Source organism: Engraulis encrasicolus, chromosome 9 (assembly GCF_034702125.1).
Source record: "Engraulis encrasicolus isolate BLACKSEA-1 chromosome 9, IST_EnEncr_1.0, whole genome shotgun sequence".
NCBI lineage: Eukaryota > Metazoa > Chordata > Actinopteri > Clupeiformes > Engraulidae > Engraulis > Engraulis encrasicolus.
In genome coordinates this window covers 23,294,247-23,308,331 of record NC_085865.1, presented here as the reverse complement: position 1 = coordinate 23,308,331, position 14,085 = coordinate 23,294,247, and the positions used below count along the sequence as shown (strand labels likewise).

Sequence of the window (14,085 nt, the reverse complement as noted above, 5' to 3'; positions counted from 1 at the left end):
GGTTCAGTTCTCTCCATAGAATTACTATAGGGTTAATATTTGGAGACTGTCTAGGCCACTTCACAACTTTAATATGCTTCTTATTGAGCCACTCTTTCGTTGCTTTGACTGTATGTTGTGTATTATTGTTATGTTGGGAGATCCAAAAATGGCCCACCCTTCAGTGTAGTGGTGGAGGGAAGGACGTTTGCACTCAGGATTGCACATTACATGTCTCCCTCCATCCATTCGTTGACGATATGAAGTTGTCCTGTGACTTGGTCAGACAAACACTCTCAAACCATAATGATACCACTTTCATGCATGATGGTGAGGAGGGTGTTCCTGGGATCATAGACAGCAGTACTCTTTCTCAAAACACATTGAATTGTGTTAATGCCAAACAGCTTGATTTTGGTTTCATCTGACTACAGCACCTCCTTATCATGTCCTAAACCAGTCTAATGTCCGTTGGCAAACCTCAGGTGGGACCGCACAGGTTCCTTCTGAAGTAGAGGTATCATGTGTGCACTACAGGATTTTAAACCTCTGTGGCATTAAGTGCTACCAGTAGTTTTCTCAGTGATTTTGGTCCCAGTATCTTTGATATCATTGCCTAGTTCATCCCGTACAGGTCTATGGTGCTTTCTTTCTGTTCTCATGATTATCAAATCCCTACAAAAGGTCAAATTTTGTATAGAACCCCAGACAGCCTGATGGATAGTCATTTTGTATTGATCACCTTTTGGAAGAAATGCATCAACAGCTGGGTCATTTATACCCAGTCTCTTTCTTGTGGATTTGCAGCCCATTTAATCTTGTTCAGGTCTAAAATCTTGTCCCTGATATCATTTAACCGCTCTTTGTTCTTTCCCATGCTGGTGAGGTTGGAGTGTGACTGATTCACTCATACTATGGACTGATTCTGCTGATTCAATGTGTCTTTTATGCATGTTAGTGTGTACAGGTGTCTTTAATTCAGATGACAAGTTGGTCGGAAGTGCCCATCTGGTCTGTGGGCCCAGAACTGTAATCAGTTGGCAGGGGATCAAATACTTATTTTGCTCGATGAAATGGAAATAAATTAATATATATTCTTTTAAGTTAATTTCTGGATTTTCTTTTTGATATTCTGTCTCTCCATATTAGAATACATATTATCATAACATTTATTGACTGGTCATGTCTTTGTTAGTAGGCAAACCAACAAAATCAGAAAGGGATCAAATACTTATTGGACTCACTGTACTGTATATAAATTTCAAACAGAGTGGTATCGGTATGGTATCGGCCGATATTGCACAGCCAGTTATCGGGTATTGGTATCGGGGCCAAAAAATGGTATCGATGCAACACTACTTTAAAGATGCACCCCTTGCACGAGTCAAGTCAACAGTTGTGATCATTATTGACAACGTGCTCTGACTACCCTCACAACAAGCCTGTTTTTAGTTCCAGTCAAAGCGCAAATCATAATAAACAAATTTAGGTTCATACACAAATAAATCAGAGTGCTTTGATATGAAGACAAACACAAACAGTAGCAGTGTTCTAGTGGAAAAACTCAATGCAGAACTTATCAATTGACTTAGCAGGAACATGAGAAGGTTAAAAGTGTGACATCGCAAACCTGCTTATTCATTGTGTGTGTGTGTGTGTGTGTGTGTGTGTGTGTGTGTGTGTGTGTGTGTGTGTGTGTGTGTGTGTGTGTGTGTGTGTGTGTGTGTGTGTGTGTGTGTGTGTGTGTATGTGTGTGTGTGTGTGTTTACTCACCGCCTTCAGCGTGAGGTCACACTGGAAGACCAGCTCGCGGATCTGCGTGAGGATCTGCCGCTTGGCTTTGGCCAGGTCCACCTTCCTCACCGCCACGTCGTTCACACACGCCCGGCAGTGCTCCTTCGCCTCTTCCGCCTGAGCACACCACCAGCCACAGTTTAGTCAGTTAGCCAGAGTCAGTTAACCAAACTCAGTAAACCAGCCCAGTCAGTTAACCAAAGTACCATCAGCAGTTTGAGTTAACACTACCAGCTTAAGTCTAGATTCTCCACATCATTCCTAAATGGCAGTGCTCCTCCATCTCCTCCACCTGATGAACGCACCACAGTCAGTTGGTTAGCTGCTCATTCTAGCTATCAGCACCAGCAAAGCACCATCAGAAGTTAACATCACCAACTTCCGGATGGATGCTCCATGTGGTTACTAACAGCTTCAGTTTACATTCCCCATGACATTCACAAATGCCCTACAGGCATCTGCCTGGACACACAACATGCACCATTAGCCAAAGGCAGTTGGTTAACTAGCCAGTCCAATTAATTAAAGACAGTTAGTTATTAAATAGCCATTCCAGTTCACCAAAGCACCATGAGCTGTCCACAGTACCAGCTTCAGTCCAGAGAGCCTATCAGCACGGCCAAGAGCTTGAGCAGTGGGGTGATCCCATAACGTCAGGCCCTACAGTGCTCTATGGGCTCCTCTGCTTCAATGTAACGATCAGATATAGTTAAGATTGCAAAAAGTTATATTTACCACCACCACTAATTTCAAAGCATTCATTATGACATGGAAAATGACACTTTTCATTCATGGATAGGTGGAATTTCTCCATAGCCAACATTTTGAATCATCATTCATAGACTTCTTGGGCTCCAAATTTAACCATACTTTGGTCAGACCCGTAAGTTTTAGTTTAATCATGAATAAATACTTATGAAACGATCCCATTTACGAATGGACAGCATGCATTTTGAAATTAAATATCTGAAATTATATACTCTACCTTCAAGTCAGTCCAACCAAAGGGCCATCATTCAAAATCAACACTACCATCTTCAGTCCGTGCCCTACCACCAGCACTGCCAGCTATCTAGTCACGACAGTCAAGTTAATGAAAGAAACATCCACCACAGTAAATACTACTGCCGTTGATCAGCTGCTGACACCAACACTGCCAGCTGCCTTTAGTCTGGCGATCTTAACGCACCAGGGTAAACTGAGACATTTCCTTTTTTTGAAGCCTGGGTACTTCCTCGTTTCAACGAAATCAAGGAGGTGTGGGTTTGACACACATGCCCACTCTCAAGCTATATATGGGTGGTATATTTGGCTCAAGAAGAAGTTTACTTCTATGATGAATAGGCACAAAAGTAGTGTTTAGGACTTATTGTTGAAATCAAAGCATTTATTGAATCATTGCACAAAGAGCAGCTAAGCAGTGGATACGAGTAGAAACACATAAACAAGATGATCATTATCAATGTATTTTTAATGTAGCAGTAAATAGCAGTGTTATTTTTTTGTTTATCTGGAACTCGACATAACTCTGAAATTATCAGACGAAGTGAAACCCTCAAAGTGCCAGGAGCAGAGGAACCAGCATTTTTTTGTCTCGTTTCCTAGGTACCAAAACAACAAAGAGTGCAGTGTTTGAAGTAAAATTGGGGATTTTTGGGGAAAGTGGGATTTACGCCAAAAACGTTCCAATCTGAAGCTACTCATACCATCTCCATTGTGTGTGTGTGTGTGTGTGTGTGTGTGTGTGTGTGTGTGTGTGTGTGTGTGTGTGTGTGTGTGTGTGTGTGTGTGTGTGTGTGCATTGTGTGTGTGTTGGAAAGTTACACCAACTACCAGCGAAGTGTTGGTGTGGATGTCCAAAAATAGGAAACTACAAGTGAGTGTCTGATATTTGTCACTGGCTGGTATAACGTCCACAGTGTGCTAATAAATGTCATCTATCCCACTCTACTTTTCCTGTGTGGGTGAATGATGACTTTGTGTGTATGTGTGTGTAACTTGCGTGAGACTTCATACAGTATGTCTGTGTGTTGTGTGAGAGCATATTTTATCTGATGGTGTCTGTGTGTAGGATTAGTGTGTGTGTGTGTCTGTGTCAGTCAGTGGCATAAGTGTGAGAAAGTATGTACGGTATGTTTACCCTGTGTGAGTGTGTGCGAGTCTGTATGCTGTATGAGTCTCTATGTATGTGTGTTTGAGTGTATCACTGACTTCTGTGTGTATGTTTGTGTGTGTGTGTGTTTGTGTTTGTGTTTGTGTTTGTGTGTGTGTGTGTGTGTGTGTGTGTGTGTGTGTGTGTGTGTGTGTGTGTGTGTGTGTGTGTGTGTGTGTGTGTGTGTGTGTGTGTGTGTGTGTGTGCATGGGTATGTGTTCCACATGTGTATATTACTGACCCTCTGCAGCGCCTCCTCCTCCAGGCGTCTCCTCTTCTCCAGCTGCTTGTTGGGGGCCCCCCCGGGGCCGGCTGGGGGGGCCTCCTCCTCCGCCCGGCAGGTGGAGAGACGCGCCTTCTCGTACTCCTCCTGGCGCTGCACCTGCAGCTGCCGCGCCTTACGCAGAGCGCTGTCCGCCTCGCTCTACATAGGACAACAACAAGAAATCGTTTTATTTAGCTTCGTAATACAAAGGTACGTACCTATACAATAAACTGCCGCGCCTTACACAGAGCGCTGTCCGCCTCGCTCTAGATAGAACAACGACAACAAACGGTTTTATTTAGCAATAGGGTCATTTCACGTGAAATCAGACACTTTGGGACCCGACCGACCCGGATTTCGATCATACTTGGTGTGCCTTTTCAGTAGCAAGGTAGCACCCCAGAACTGCATTGGTTTGAATCTGACACTAATATTAAGGGAGAAACAGACTAGGAAAGGTTCACATGTGAGGGTAGGACACTATACATTCAGCCTTGAATATATCAGTCAGTGTTAGTCACAAAAAGATGCCTGTGGTGTTGTTTGAAAGCTCTTTTCTGGCTCTACATATTACACAATCACCTTGGAATACAACTACTCTCAGAATATGAATTATGATAAATTGAAAAATTAAAAATCGAATATCTCAAAAACTCATATTTTAAAATGGTCAGTTCCTTGTCCAAACGTAGCCGGCAATGTCATGAGCAGCACCTAAAACGCTGGTGTTCGGTTTGTTATTCATTTCAGAGAGAATTTGACTCACAAATATGGCATCATACAGACCACTTACTAATAATATGGTAATACCATAGTAGCATCACATGACAGAACAAAAACAAAACAAAAATGGTCAGTGTCCATGGTCCCCAGGTTTCAGAAACTAAGGCAGATGTCCATTTATAACATACCAAATGATGATATGTGAATGTTTGAACATTCCTTCTCTGTGTACCTGTGCCATCTTTTCCCTTTACCGTACTTTAAAGAGATAATCAATGGCTACACTCCTCATTTTGTACTCTACCATGCATTTGAAGCAACAGCTGTGTCTTTTGTAGATAATGTATAAGTACGTCCCGTTGCAGTTACAGGTTCCACTACCAGAAGCACATCCTGATGATCCATGACAGTCTATCTGGTCTGAAGGAAAAGTGAAGGATGGAGATGGCCCATGAGGATGCAGGAAGTTTCAGTTTCACCTCTCCGTGCTCGGCATACATTCCTCAGCACATGCTAGCCACCAGTTGCCATCATATACAGCTACAACATACCCTTTGATGCTTGAAAATGTAACACATTCCTTTACTGAGCTCACTCTTTCAACTCTGCCTTCTCTGAATGCTCAAAATGGCCTAACTTCCACTGTGGCATTGACAATGGGCAGAAGCTGTGTAGTTTTTGAGTACCTGGAATAGTTCTTGCAGATTCAAACCTTTTCAACAAGTTCTCAGCTTCATGATGGTACATATCTGTTGTGGCAAACTGGCAATGGATGTTCTTGACATTATCCTTGACAAATTCAAACAGTTGGTATGGCGTTACAATTTAATTGTCAATAGGACGTTGCAGACTTCCTGCACAATATAAGAACCTTAAAATTACAACAAATATGTGCCACCACGAGGCAGATTTTCACATACCTGCAGAGTGGCACTTTTTTGCCACATCACATGGCAAAGGTCCATGTGATGGCGTTGGAGGGACAGTTAAATGGCTTGCTGCACGAGCAAGTCTGCAACGTCCTATTGCGATTAAACTATAACGCATCATAAACTACACAGCTTCTGCCCATTGTCAATGGACACAGTGGAAGTTAGGCCATTTTGAGCATTCAGAGAAGGCAGAGTTGAAAGAGTGAGCTCAGTAAAGGAATGTGTTACATTTTCAAGCATCAAAGGGTATGTTGTAGCTGTATATGATGGCAACTGGTAGCTAGCATGTGCTGAGGAATGTATGCCGAGCACTGGAGAGGTGAAACTGAACTTCCTGCATCCTCATGGGCCATCTCCATCCTTCACTTTTCCCTTCAGACCAGATAGACTGTCATGGATCATCAGGATGTGCTTCTGGTAGTGGAACCTGTAACTGCAACGGGACGTACTTATACATTATCTACAAAAGACACAGCTGTTGCTTCAAATGCACTGGTAGAGTACAAAATGAGAGTGTAGCCATTGATTATCTCTTTAAAGTACGGTAAAGGGAAGATGGCACAGGTACACAGAGAAGGAATGTTCAAACATTCACATATCATCATTTGGTATGTATAAATGGACATCTGCCTTAGTTTCTGAAACCTGGGACCATGGACACTGACCATTTTTGTTTTGTTTTTGTTTTGTCATGTGATGCTACTATGGTATTACCATATTATTAGTAAGTGGTCTGTATGATGCCATATTTGTGAGTCAAATTCTCTCTGAAATGAATAACAAACCGAACACCAGCATTTTAGGTGCTGCTCATGACATTGCCGGCTACGTTTGGACAAGGAACTGGCCATTTTAAAATATGAGTTTTTGAGATATCCAATTTTTAATTTTTCAATTTATCATAATTCATATTCTGAGAGTAGTTGTATTCCAAGGTGATTGTGTAATATGTAGAGCCAGAAAAGAGCTTTCAAACAACACCACAGGCATCTTTTTGTGACTAACACTGACTGATATATTCAAGGCTGAATGTATAGTGTCCTACCCTCACATGTGAACCTTTCCTAGTCTGTTTCTCCCTTAATATTAGTGTCAGATTCAAACCAATGCAGTTCTGGGGTGCTACCTTGCTACTGAAAAGGCACACCAAGTATGATCGAAATCCGGGTCGGTCGGGTCCCAAAGTGTCTGATTTCACGTGAAATGACCCAATATACTAATACCTATACAGTTAACTGTCTAGCTTTATCCAGTTCAATGTCCGCCTCACTAGAAAAAAACATCAACTTAGCTTAGTAACATAAATATACCTATACAATATACTGTCCGCCTCACTCTACATCGGACAACAACAGCAAGAAACCGTTTTATTTTGCTTAGCAATATACAATAAACTGCCAAGCCTTACGCAGTGCACTGTCCGTCCCACTCCAGATAGAACAACAACAAACAGTTTTATTTAGCTTAGCAATATAATACCTATACAGTAAACTGTCATGTCTTACGCAGTTCACTGTCCGCCTCACTTTAGAAAAAAACTCAACTTAGCTTAGTAACATAAATACACCTATGCAATATACTGTCCACCTCACTCTACATCGGACAACAGAGCAAGAAACAGTTTTATTTAGCTGAGCAATATATAATCCCTGTACAATAAACTACCATGCCTTACGCGGTGCAATGCCCGCCTTGCTCTGCATATGACAACAATGCTAAAAACAAGATATGGACATGTACTGTTTATTGCATATCCTCCTCTCCTCCTGATGCTGCAGCTACCATGCCTTAAGCACTAATATTTTCCATCATTGTTTTCTTCTACCAAAGAGGATCCTCTTTGACTCTACCGAGCCCTGAACTTGGACGCTCGGCCCTCGCGTTTCTGTCAATTGTTGCACCGTACTAGGCGCACGCATCTGCGCACCTTTTGTCTGGTGCTCTACCACGCGCAAAATTGACATAAAGTACACATGGCATGGCAAAGTGTTGTTCGTGCACAAACAGTGCACGCGCACACGTATCCTGCAGCAAGTGCAGCAGTGTGCTGTCCGCCTCATTCGAAACATTGGACATGTAGTAGTACATAATATACTACTGCACCTTACGCTCTAGATATGACAAACAACAATCAGAAACAAGAAGAAACTAGGCTCAGCTTTAGTATTCTGGAAAAAAAAAAATTGACTTTGATGTTAGCGCTCTGAAGATTTAGTCACTTTTACTGACCAAGCATACAGTACAATACAAAGATGGAGTTTGACCCACTTTGGTGATATGTTATTGTTTGTAGCACAACGACAACGACTTGAACCATTGCCCAAACTTGCAGCAACTTGTGAGGTTGCCCAAAGTATTGCAGAAAGTGCCCTTCAGCTTACTGTGTGGTCCCAATGCTGAGACCATTTTTTTTGTTCAAGACACAAGCAACAGCAACTACTGCATAGCTCTACTAAGTATTCCCTTGAAACAACAGATTATATCAGGTGCTTTTTAACAGTCATATAATTTTGCAGCCATTGTGTAAAAGCAAAGCCTAGCTTTTTAAAGCACTCAATATCAGATTGGAACATTCATGAGCAAAAAATTCCCCCTCAATATTTACAAATATTACAACCCAAATCCACCTTTCTAGCTACTGTCTCGCTATACAAGAGAGGTCACAGCTTGATGCCTACGTAACCTACATCACTAGAAGATACTGCTATAAATTACTCAGCACATACCAGGGGTGCATTTCTCGAAAGCATAGTTGTTAACTACGGTAGCTACTTTGTTGGTTTCAATGCAATACCCCATTGGCAACTACCCAAGTTGCTAACTGCTAACAACTACGCTTTCGAGAAATGCACCACAGCGCCCCTGCAGGCTGGCACCATCACAAACCATGCAGGTGGAACCCCACGAATACATTAAGACGCACAATCATGGAGAGACTCATCAGACCCATGCAGACAGATCATAACTAATATGGAAGTACAACATTGTGCATTACACCAAAAGGTTTTCAGTCAGCTTGATTCACACCAAACAATCTGCATGCATGCTAATGGTCATCCTCTCTCTCACACACACGCACGCACGCACGCACACGCACACACACACAGGGCATGTTACAAAATCGCTGTTGCCTCAACCCCTCTTCTTTAACTCACTTCCTGATTTTCCTGTGCCAATGTGAAAGCGAGCACAGACAGAAACACACTCACACTCACGCACACGCACACACACACACACATCTTATGCAATCACCAACGACACAAACAATGTCTATGCAGCATACCACCGTCCGTCCGTGCAATGTAAGGACATGCATGCAATGTACGGAAATGCATGCTTGCTCGGTGCTAAGTTATATAGGCGGAGGACGTGGTCACTCAAGAGCAGTGGACACAATGTACAGAGGCTCCCACTATGCCCACCCCATCACACCCACCCACCAGTTACCGTTGTTCTCACACTGCCCCCCACCACATAGGCTATGCTTTCCCAGTGGTCTGCCTGCGACCCCCACCCCCTCATCCCACTGCTACCAGTTCCTGTATCTACATTCCGTATGCTTTCCAACTGTACAGAAGCTCCCCCCAATGAACCCCTCCCCTTCCAAAAGTCATATATCGGCATCCGCTATGCTCCCTAAATGCCGATTTTGAATGCTCCCTCACTGCACCCTGATCACCCCCACCCCCACCCCAACCCGCTGCTACCTGTTCCTATGCCCACATCCCTTATGCGCTGGCCATACAAAGCTTCCCCTCCCTCCCCCCGTCCCTATACCCACATCCCCTATGCTTTCCCTCTGACCCAAGCACTTCCTCAGGGGGGCAGTTCTGCTTATAGGTGCAGAGCTAGAAAACATCCTGCACGTCTTTTCATGGAACAACATTCTCACACCACCACCACAGGCAAGGACGGACGCCGAGGGTATGCGCGTGAGCGCACACACACACACAGACACACGCACGCACGCACGCACGCACGCACGCACGCACGCACGCACGCACACACACACACACACACACACACACGGAAACCACCCCCCAGGCTATCTCCCTGGTATATTTTTGGCCTTTGGGATGTAGCCCTGCAGGCATAGAGAGGTTCCCCACTGAGTGAAGTACTGGTTGGGATGGTGCCTCCACTCCACGGCCTCCGACATTGGAGGGCCGGGCAGCACCGCGAGAGTGGCTGGGGAGCCTCTGCAATGTGCTGACACAGGCAGACACAGAGAGAGAGGACTTCCTTGTTCACACCCTGTACACACCACACTACACTGCACTACGGGTGACCTACAATCTCGTCTAGCCACAAATGCCAGCCAACCGTGGCTAAGGAGGGCTGTTGCTGAAAATAGGTGCAACGTGTTGTGTTGTGTTTTTTCATTGTGGCTGTTTTTTTGTGTGCTTTTTTTAAATCAGCATTTTAGTTTTGTGATGAGCATGATCACGTGCATGTAAGGGATGAAATCTCCTAACCCTGAAAAACACCTGCCACAGTTGTTTGCTTCAACGATAGTCAGCATCAGACAAAACAAAGGAGATAACCAGCACAGGAAAGTGCAAGTTCACTGAACATTTTGACATATTCATTTACATGGAGTTATTTACATCAGTTACATGGAACAGCCACTTGCATGTCAGGTTCTGCAAGACAAGCAGCAATTTATCATGTCAGCATCGATATGCGGTTGCAGTGAACATAGAAACTGAAAGCACAGTGCTTCACATGTATTGTCTGTTATCATGAGCTCTAGTAACAGCACAGAGGAGGGTTTACAAATGGAAGGCTGCTCTGGAAGCACTGTTGGCGGTGCTGTGTTTTAGAGACCACTTGCTCTTAACCCTTTGAGGAGTACCATCACAAATATGTGATTAGAATTTTGCCCAAACTTTGAGTTCTCATTATGACGTCATAAGGACTTCGCAAGATTTTTAACACATACTTCTATGGGAGCTGTAGATTATTCAAGTAAAATTCTAGAAGAACCTCTAGAAATTCCTTACTCCTCAATTAAACTGATGGGCTCAGGATGAACTGTAATATGGCTCAAAACCCCAAGGTCAACTCAAAATTGAAACCAAAGTGCAACTCTCCTAATAATAACCAGTCAAATGGAGTTTGTAAGTTTCAGTTCATTCAGTTGTAAGTTTCATAGATGTTGCCTTGCACCCTACAGACATCAACCCTTTGCAGTAGAGTGGAGTAAGATTTACATAATAATCCCAGAGGAAATGAAGGTGTCTAGTAGCATACATAAATACACAGTAAACCGATATTACACACATTATTACACAACATATTACACATGTAAAACATATGGCACACATGTATTTAGCCAATGGCAGATTACACACACACACCCGCGCACGCACACACACACACACACACACACACACACACACACACACACACACACACACACACACACACACACACACACACACACACACACACACACACACACACACACACACACACACACACACACACACACACACACACACACACACACACAGACACAGCAGTGGTCGGTTAGTGACTTAGAAGGCACCCACCATTTTCTTCTGCTCCCTCTGCCACTGCTCCTTGACCTCCTTCCTCAGCTTGTCCAGCTCACTCTTCCTGGACTGCAGCGGCTGTGGAGGAGTAGAGGAGGAGGACAGGAACACAGCAGTCATGACACACCAGTCACCACAGACCAGACACATGTACAATACAATATATGGGCAGCCGTGGCAGCCGTGGCGCAGCCGTGGCCTAGTGGTTAGAGAGTTGGTCTTTCAATCTAGGGGTTGCCGGTTCGAATCTCCCCTGACCTCTCCCTACATCTCCATCCATGGCTGAAGTGCCCTTGAGCAAGGCACCTAACCCCACATTGCTCCAGGGACTGTAACCAATACCCTGAAAAATAATAGTTGTAAGTCACTTTGAATAAATGACCATGTCAGCTAAGTGCAATGTAACAATACATTAATGTAACTCAGACAGTAGATCATTGCTTTCCCCAGAAACCTTTTATCTCCAAATTTCAGTTTGCATCCATGAGTATATGAGTTTTGTAAATGATTAAAAAGAAAGGAGAAAGAGCAGGAACATGATGAGAGGCCATCAGACAGGAGGAGAAGAGGAGTGGGAGACTCCATGGGAAACGAAGGAGAAAGAGGAGGAGGGGGAGGAGGATGACCATGATGAGAAAGGAGTAGGGGAATGAGGAGAAGTAGGAGGACAGAGAGCGAGGAGGAAGAGGAGGAGGAGCAGTAGGAAGAGTAGGAGGTGATAAGACAGGAGCAGGAGGAGAAAGAGAAGAATGATGACAAAGATGCCTTGGAGGAGAATGTAGAATGGTAAAAACAGGAGGAGGAGGAGGAGGAGGAGGAAGAAGAGGAGAGAGAGGGAGGATGGATCTAGGAGGAGAAGGGGTCTCCGAGTTGAGGCATGAGGTTGCCGTGCTACCTGGAAGGTGAAAAAGTGGATCGCACTCGGGTTCTTCTTTTCTTCTTTTTTATTTTTTATTTACATAGCAGCAGAGCTGACAAAGGCAACAGCCGAAACGTTTGTCTACACTTCTGCTGCTATGTAAATAAAAAATAAAAAAGAAGAAAAGAAGAACCCGAGTGCGATCCACTTTTTCACCTTCCAAGTTATTCAACTGGAGACGCACCACACGGAAGAGCGCGGTGTATGAACTACTACTCGTGCTACCTGGATGAATTTGTTGGCCTGCAGCGCAGCAGTGGTGTGCAGGATGACCTGGCTGTACTCGATGTCGTTTTTGAAGGCACTCGTGTAGATCTCTTTGAAGGGCATGAACTCCTGCGGGACAGAACAAGGCAGATGAAAACAACATAGACTGGTTGGTCTTGTTGCGTCTATTTCACAGTGGGTGGCATAATAATATTATAACAGTAATGATAGAGTATATATATATTGTAATGCAATCATGTTACATATACTGTATGCATTATACACAATAGCATGGTTTTGTTGTGTCAATTTCACAGTGGGTGGCATAACAATATTATAATAATTTATTATATACAGTATTATATATTATTATAATGCAATCATGTTACATATACTGTACACATTATACACAATAGCATGGCTCCAGCTTCTGTAGTGCTCTGATAACATTATGCCTTTGATGTGGTAATGTTGTGGCAGGCGGAGAGCATAAACAGCAAAAGGAAACTGACCTGTTGACCGGCGAGCGCCTTTGCAGACTCAGCCATTTTGGCAAAGCTTTTGGCACACTCGATATCTACAAAGAGAAGACGGCATACATCACCGAAAAAAGGTCAGCAAAACAAAACGGCCAGAAAACAGAAACACTACTCCTCTCCCGTCTAGCTTTTGGCATGAGGAGTACCTTTTCTTAAAAAACATCAAAAACACACAGCCTCTTTGTCAGCGTGTGGATAGAAAGCAGCTGTCAAGAGTGGCCAATATATCACCGCTCAAAACAAGAGAGGAGGTGAGGAAGGCGGAGAGACGACAAAGCCTGCATCCCACAAACGCTCACGCTCTGCTCTGACCTGACCTCTGACTACAGTGAGTATTGTTACCGTGTGTGCTGCTATCCGTCAGCCCATTATCAATGACTCGGAGTGGGCGTGAGGTATTTTTCTGCTGATCTCGCACAGCTACATCAGTCTATGACATGCGGTACCAACCACCCTCAGCTACTGCAACCCTTGCTGATGACGACGTTGCTGATGAGTAGAGGGGTAGAGAGGGGCGCTGTTTCTCCTCACAAATGATTCGCCTGCGAGTCTCCCACTACACTTCACCCAGGGTCACAGACTAACGGTCAGCCAAAGGTTAGACTCATGTGGGCTGACCTTGGAAACTGCATTGCAATATTCCCTCCCATTTTTTCAGTGTTGACTGCTAAGGTTAAACATAGAAGCCTCCCATTGCATTACTAAAGTACCAAGTCAGATGACACTAAGCAAGCAGCACTAAGCTGTTTTCATGTTCAGTTGCTATACAGGTTGCTCTCAAAATCATCTTACAATATAACATGCTATTGCTCTAGTGGTGTGTGCATCACAACAAAAACAACTTGATTACTTAAGAAGCTTTAAGAGGAGGGTACATGAACTGATGCACTCATCTTTCATAATGCTACTGCTCAAGTCTTTCTGATTCCTTCAGAGGGAATTATCTGTTCTATGCCCAAAGTACACTAGTCATTGAAAAAGTTAACTATCATAGTGCTTCACCTTAAGATTAGATTA

At 43.8% G+C, this 14,085-nt stretch overlaps 1 protein-coding gene across 3 annotated transcripts in view; it reads right to left on the bottom strand.

Annotated features, from left to right (window-relative positions):
- The window catches only part of LOC134455614 (rho GTPase-activating protein 29-like), a 77,607-nt gene that overhangs the window by 15,932 nt on the left and 47,590 nt on the right, over positions 1-14,085 (bottom strand). For all 3 annotated transcript variants that reach the window (XM_063206787.1, XM_063206788.1, XM_063206789.1), the window contains 5 exons: positions 13,042-13,106; positions 12,548-12,658; positions 11,401-11,481; positions 4,167-4,349; positions 1,753-1,890 (listed from right to left, as the gene is read on the bottom strand). In XM_063206787.1, the coding sequence (XP_063062857.1) occupies positions 1,753-1,890; positions 4,167-4,349; positions 11,401-11,481; positions 12,548-12,658; positions 13,042-13,106 (578 nt within the window). The remainder of the gene's footprint in view (positions 1-1,752; positions 1,891-4,166; positions 4,350-11,400; positions 11,482-12,547; positions 12,659-13,041; positions 13,107-14,085) is intronic.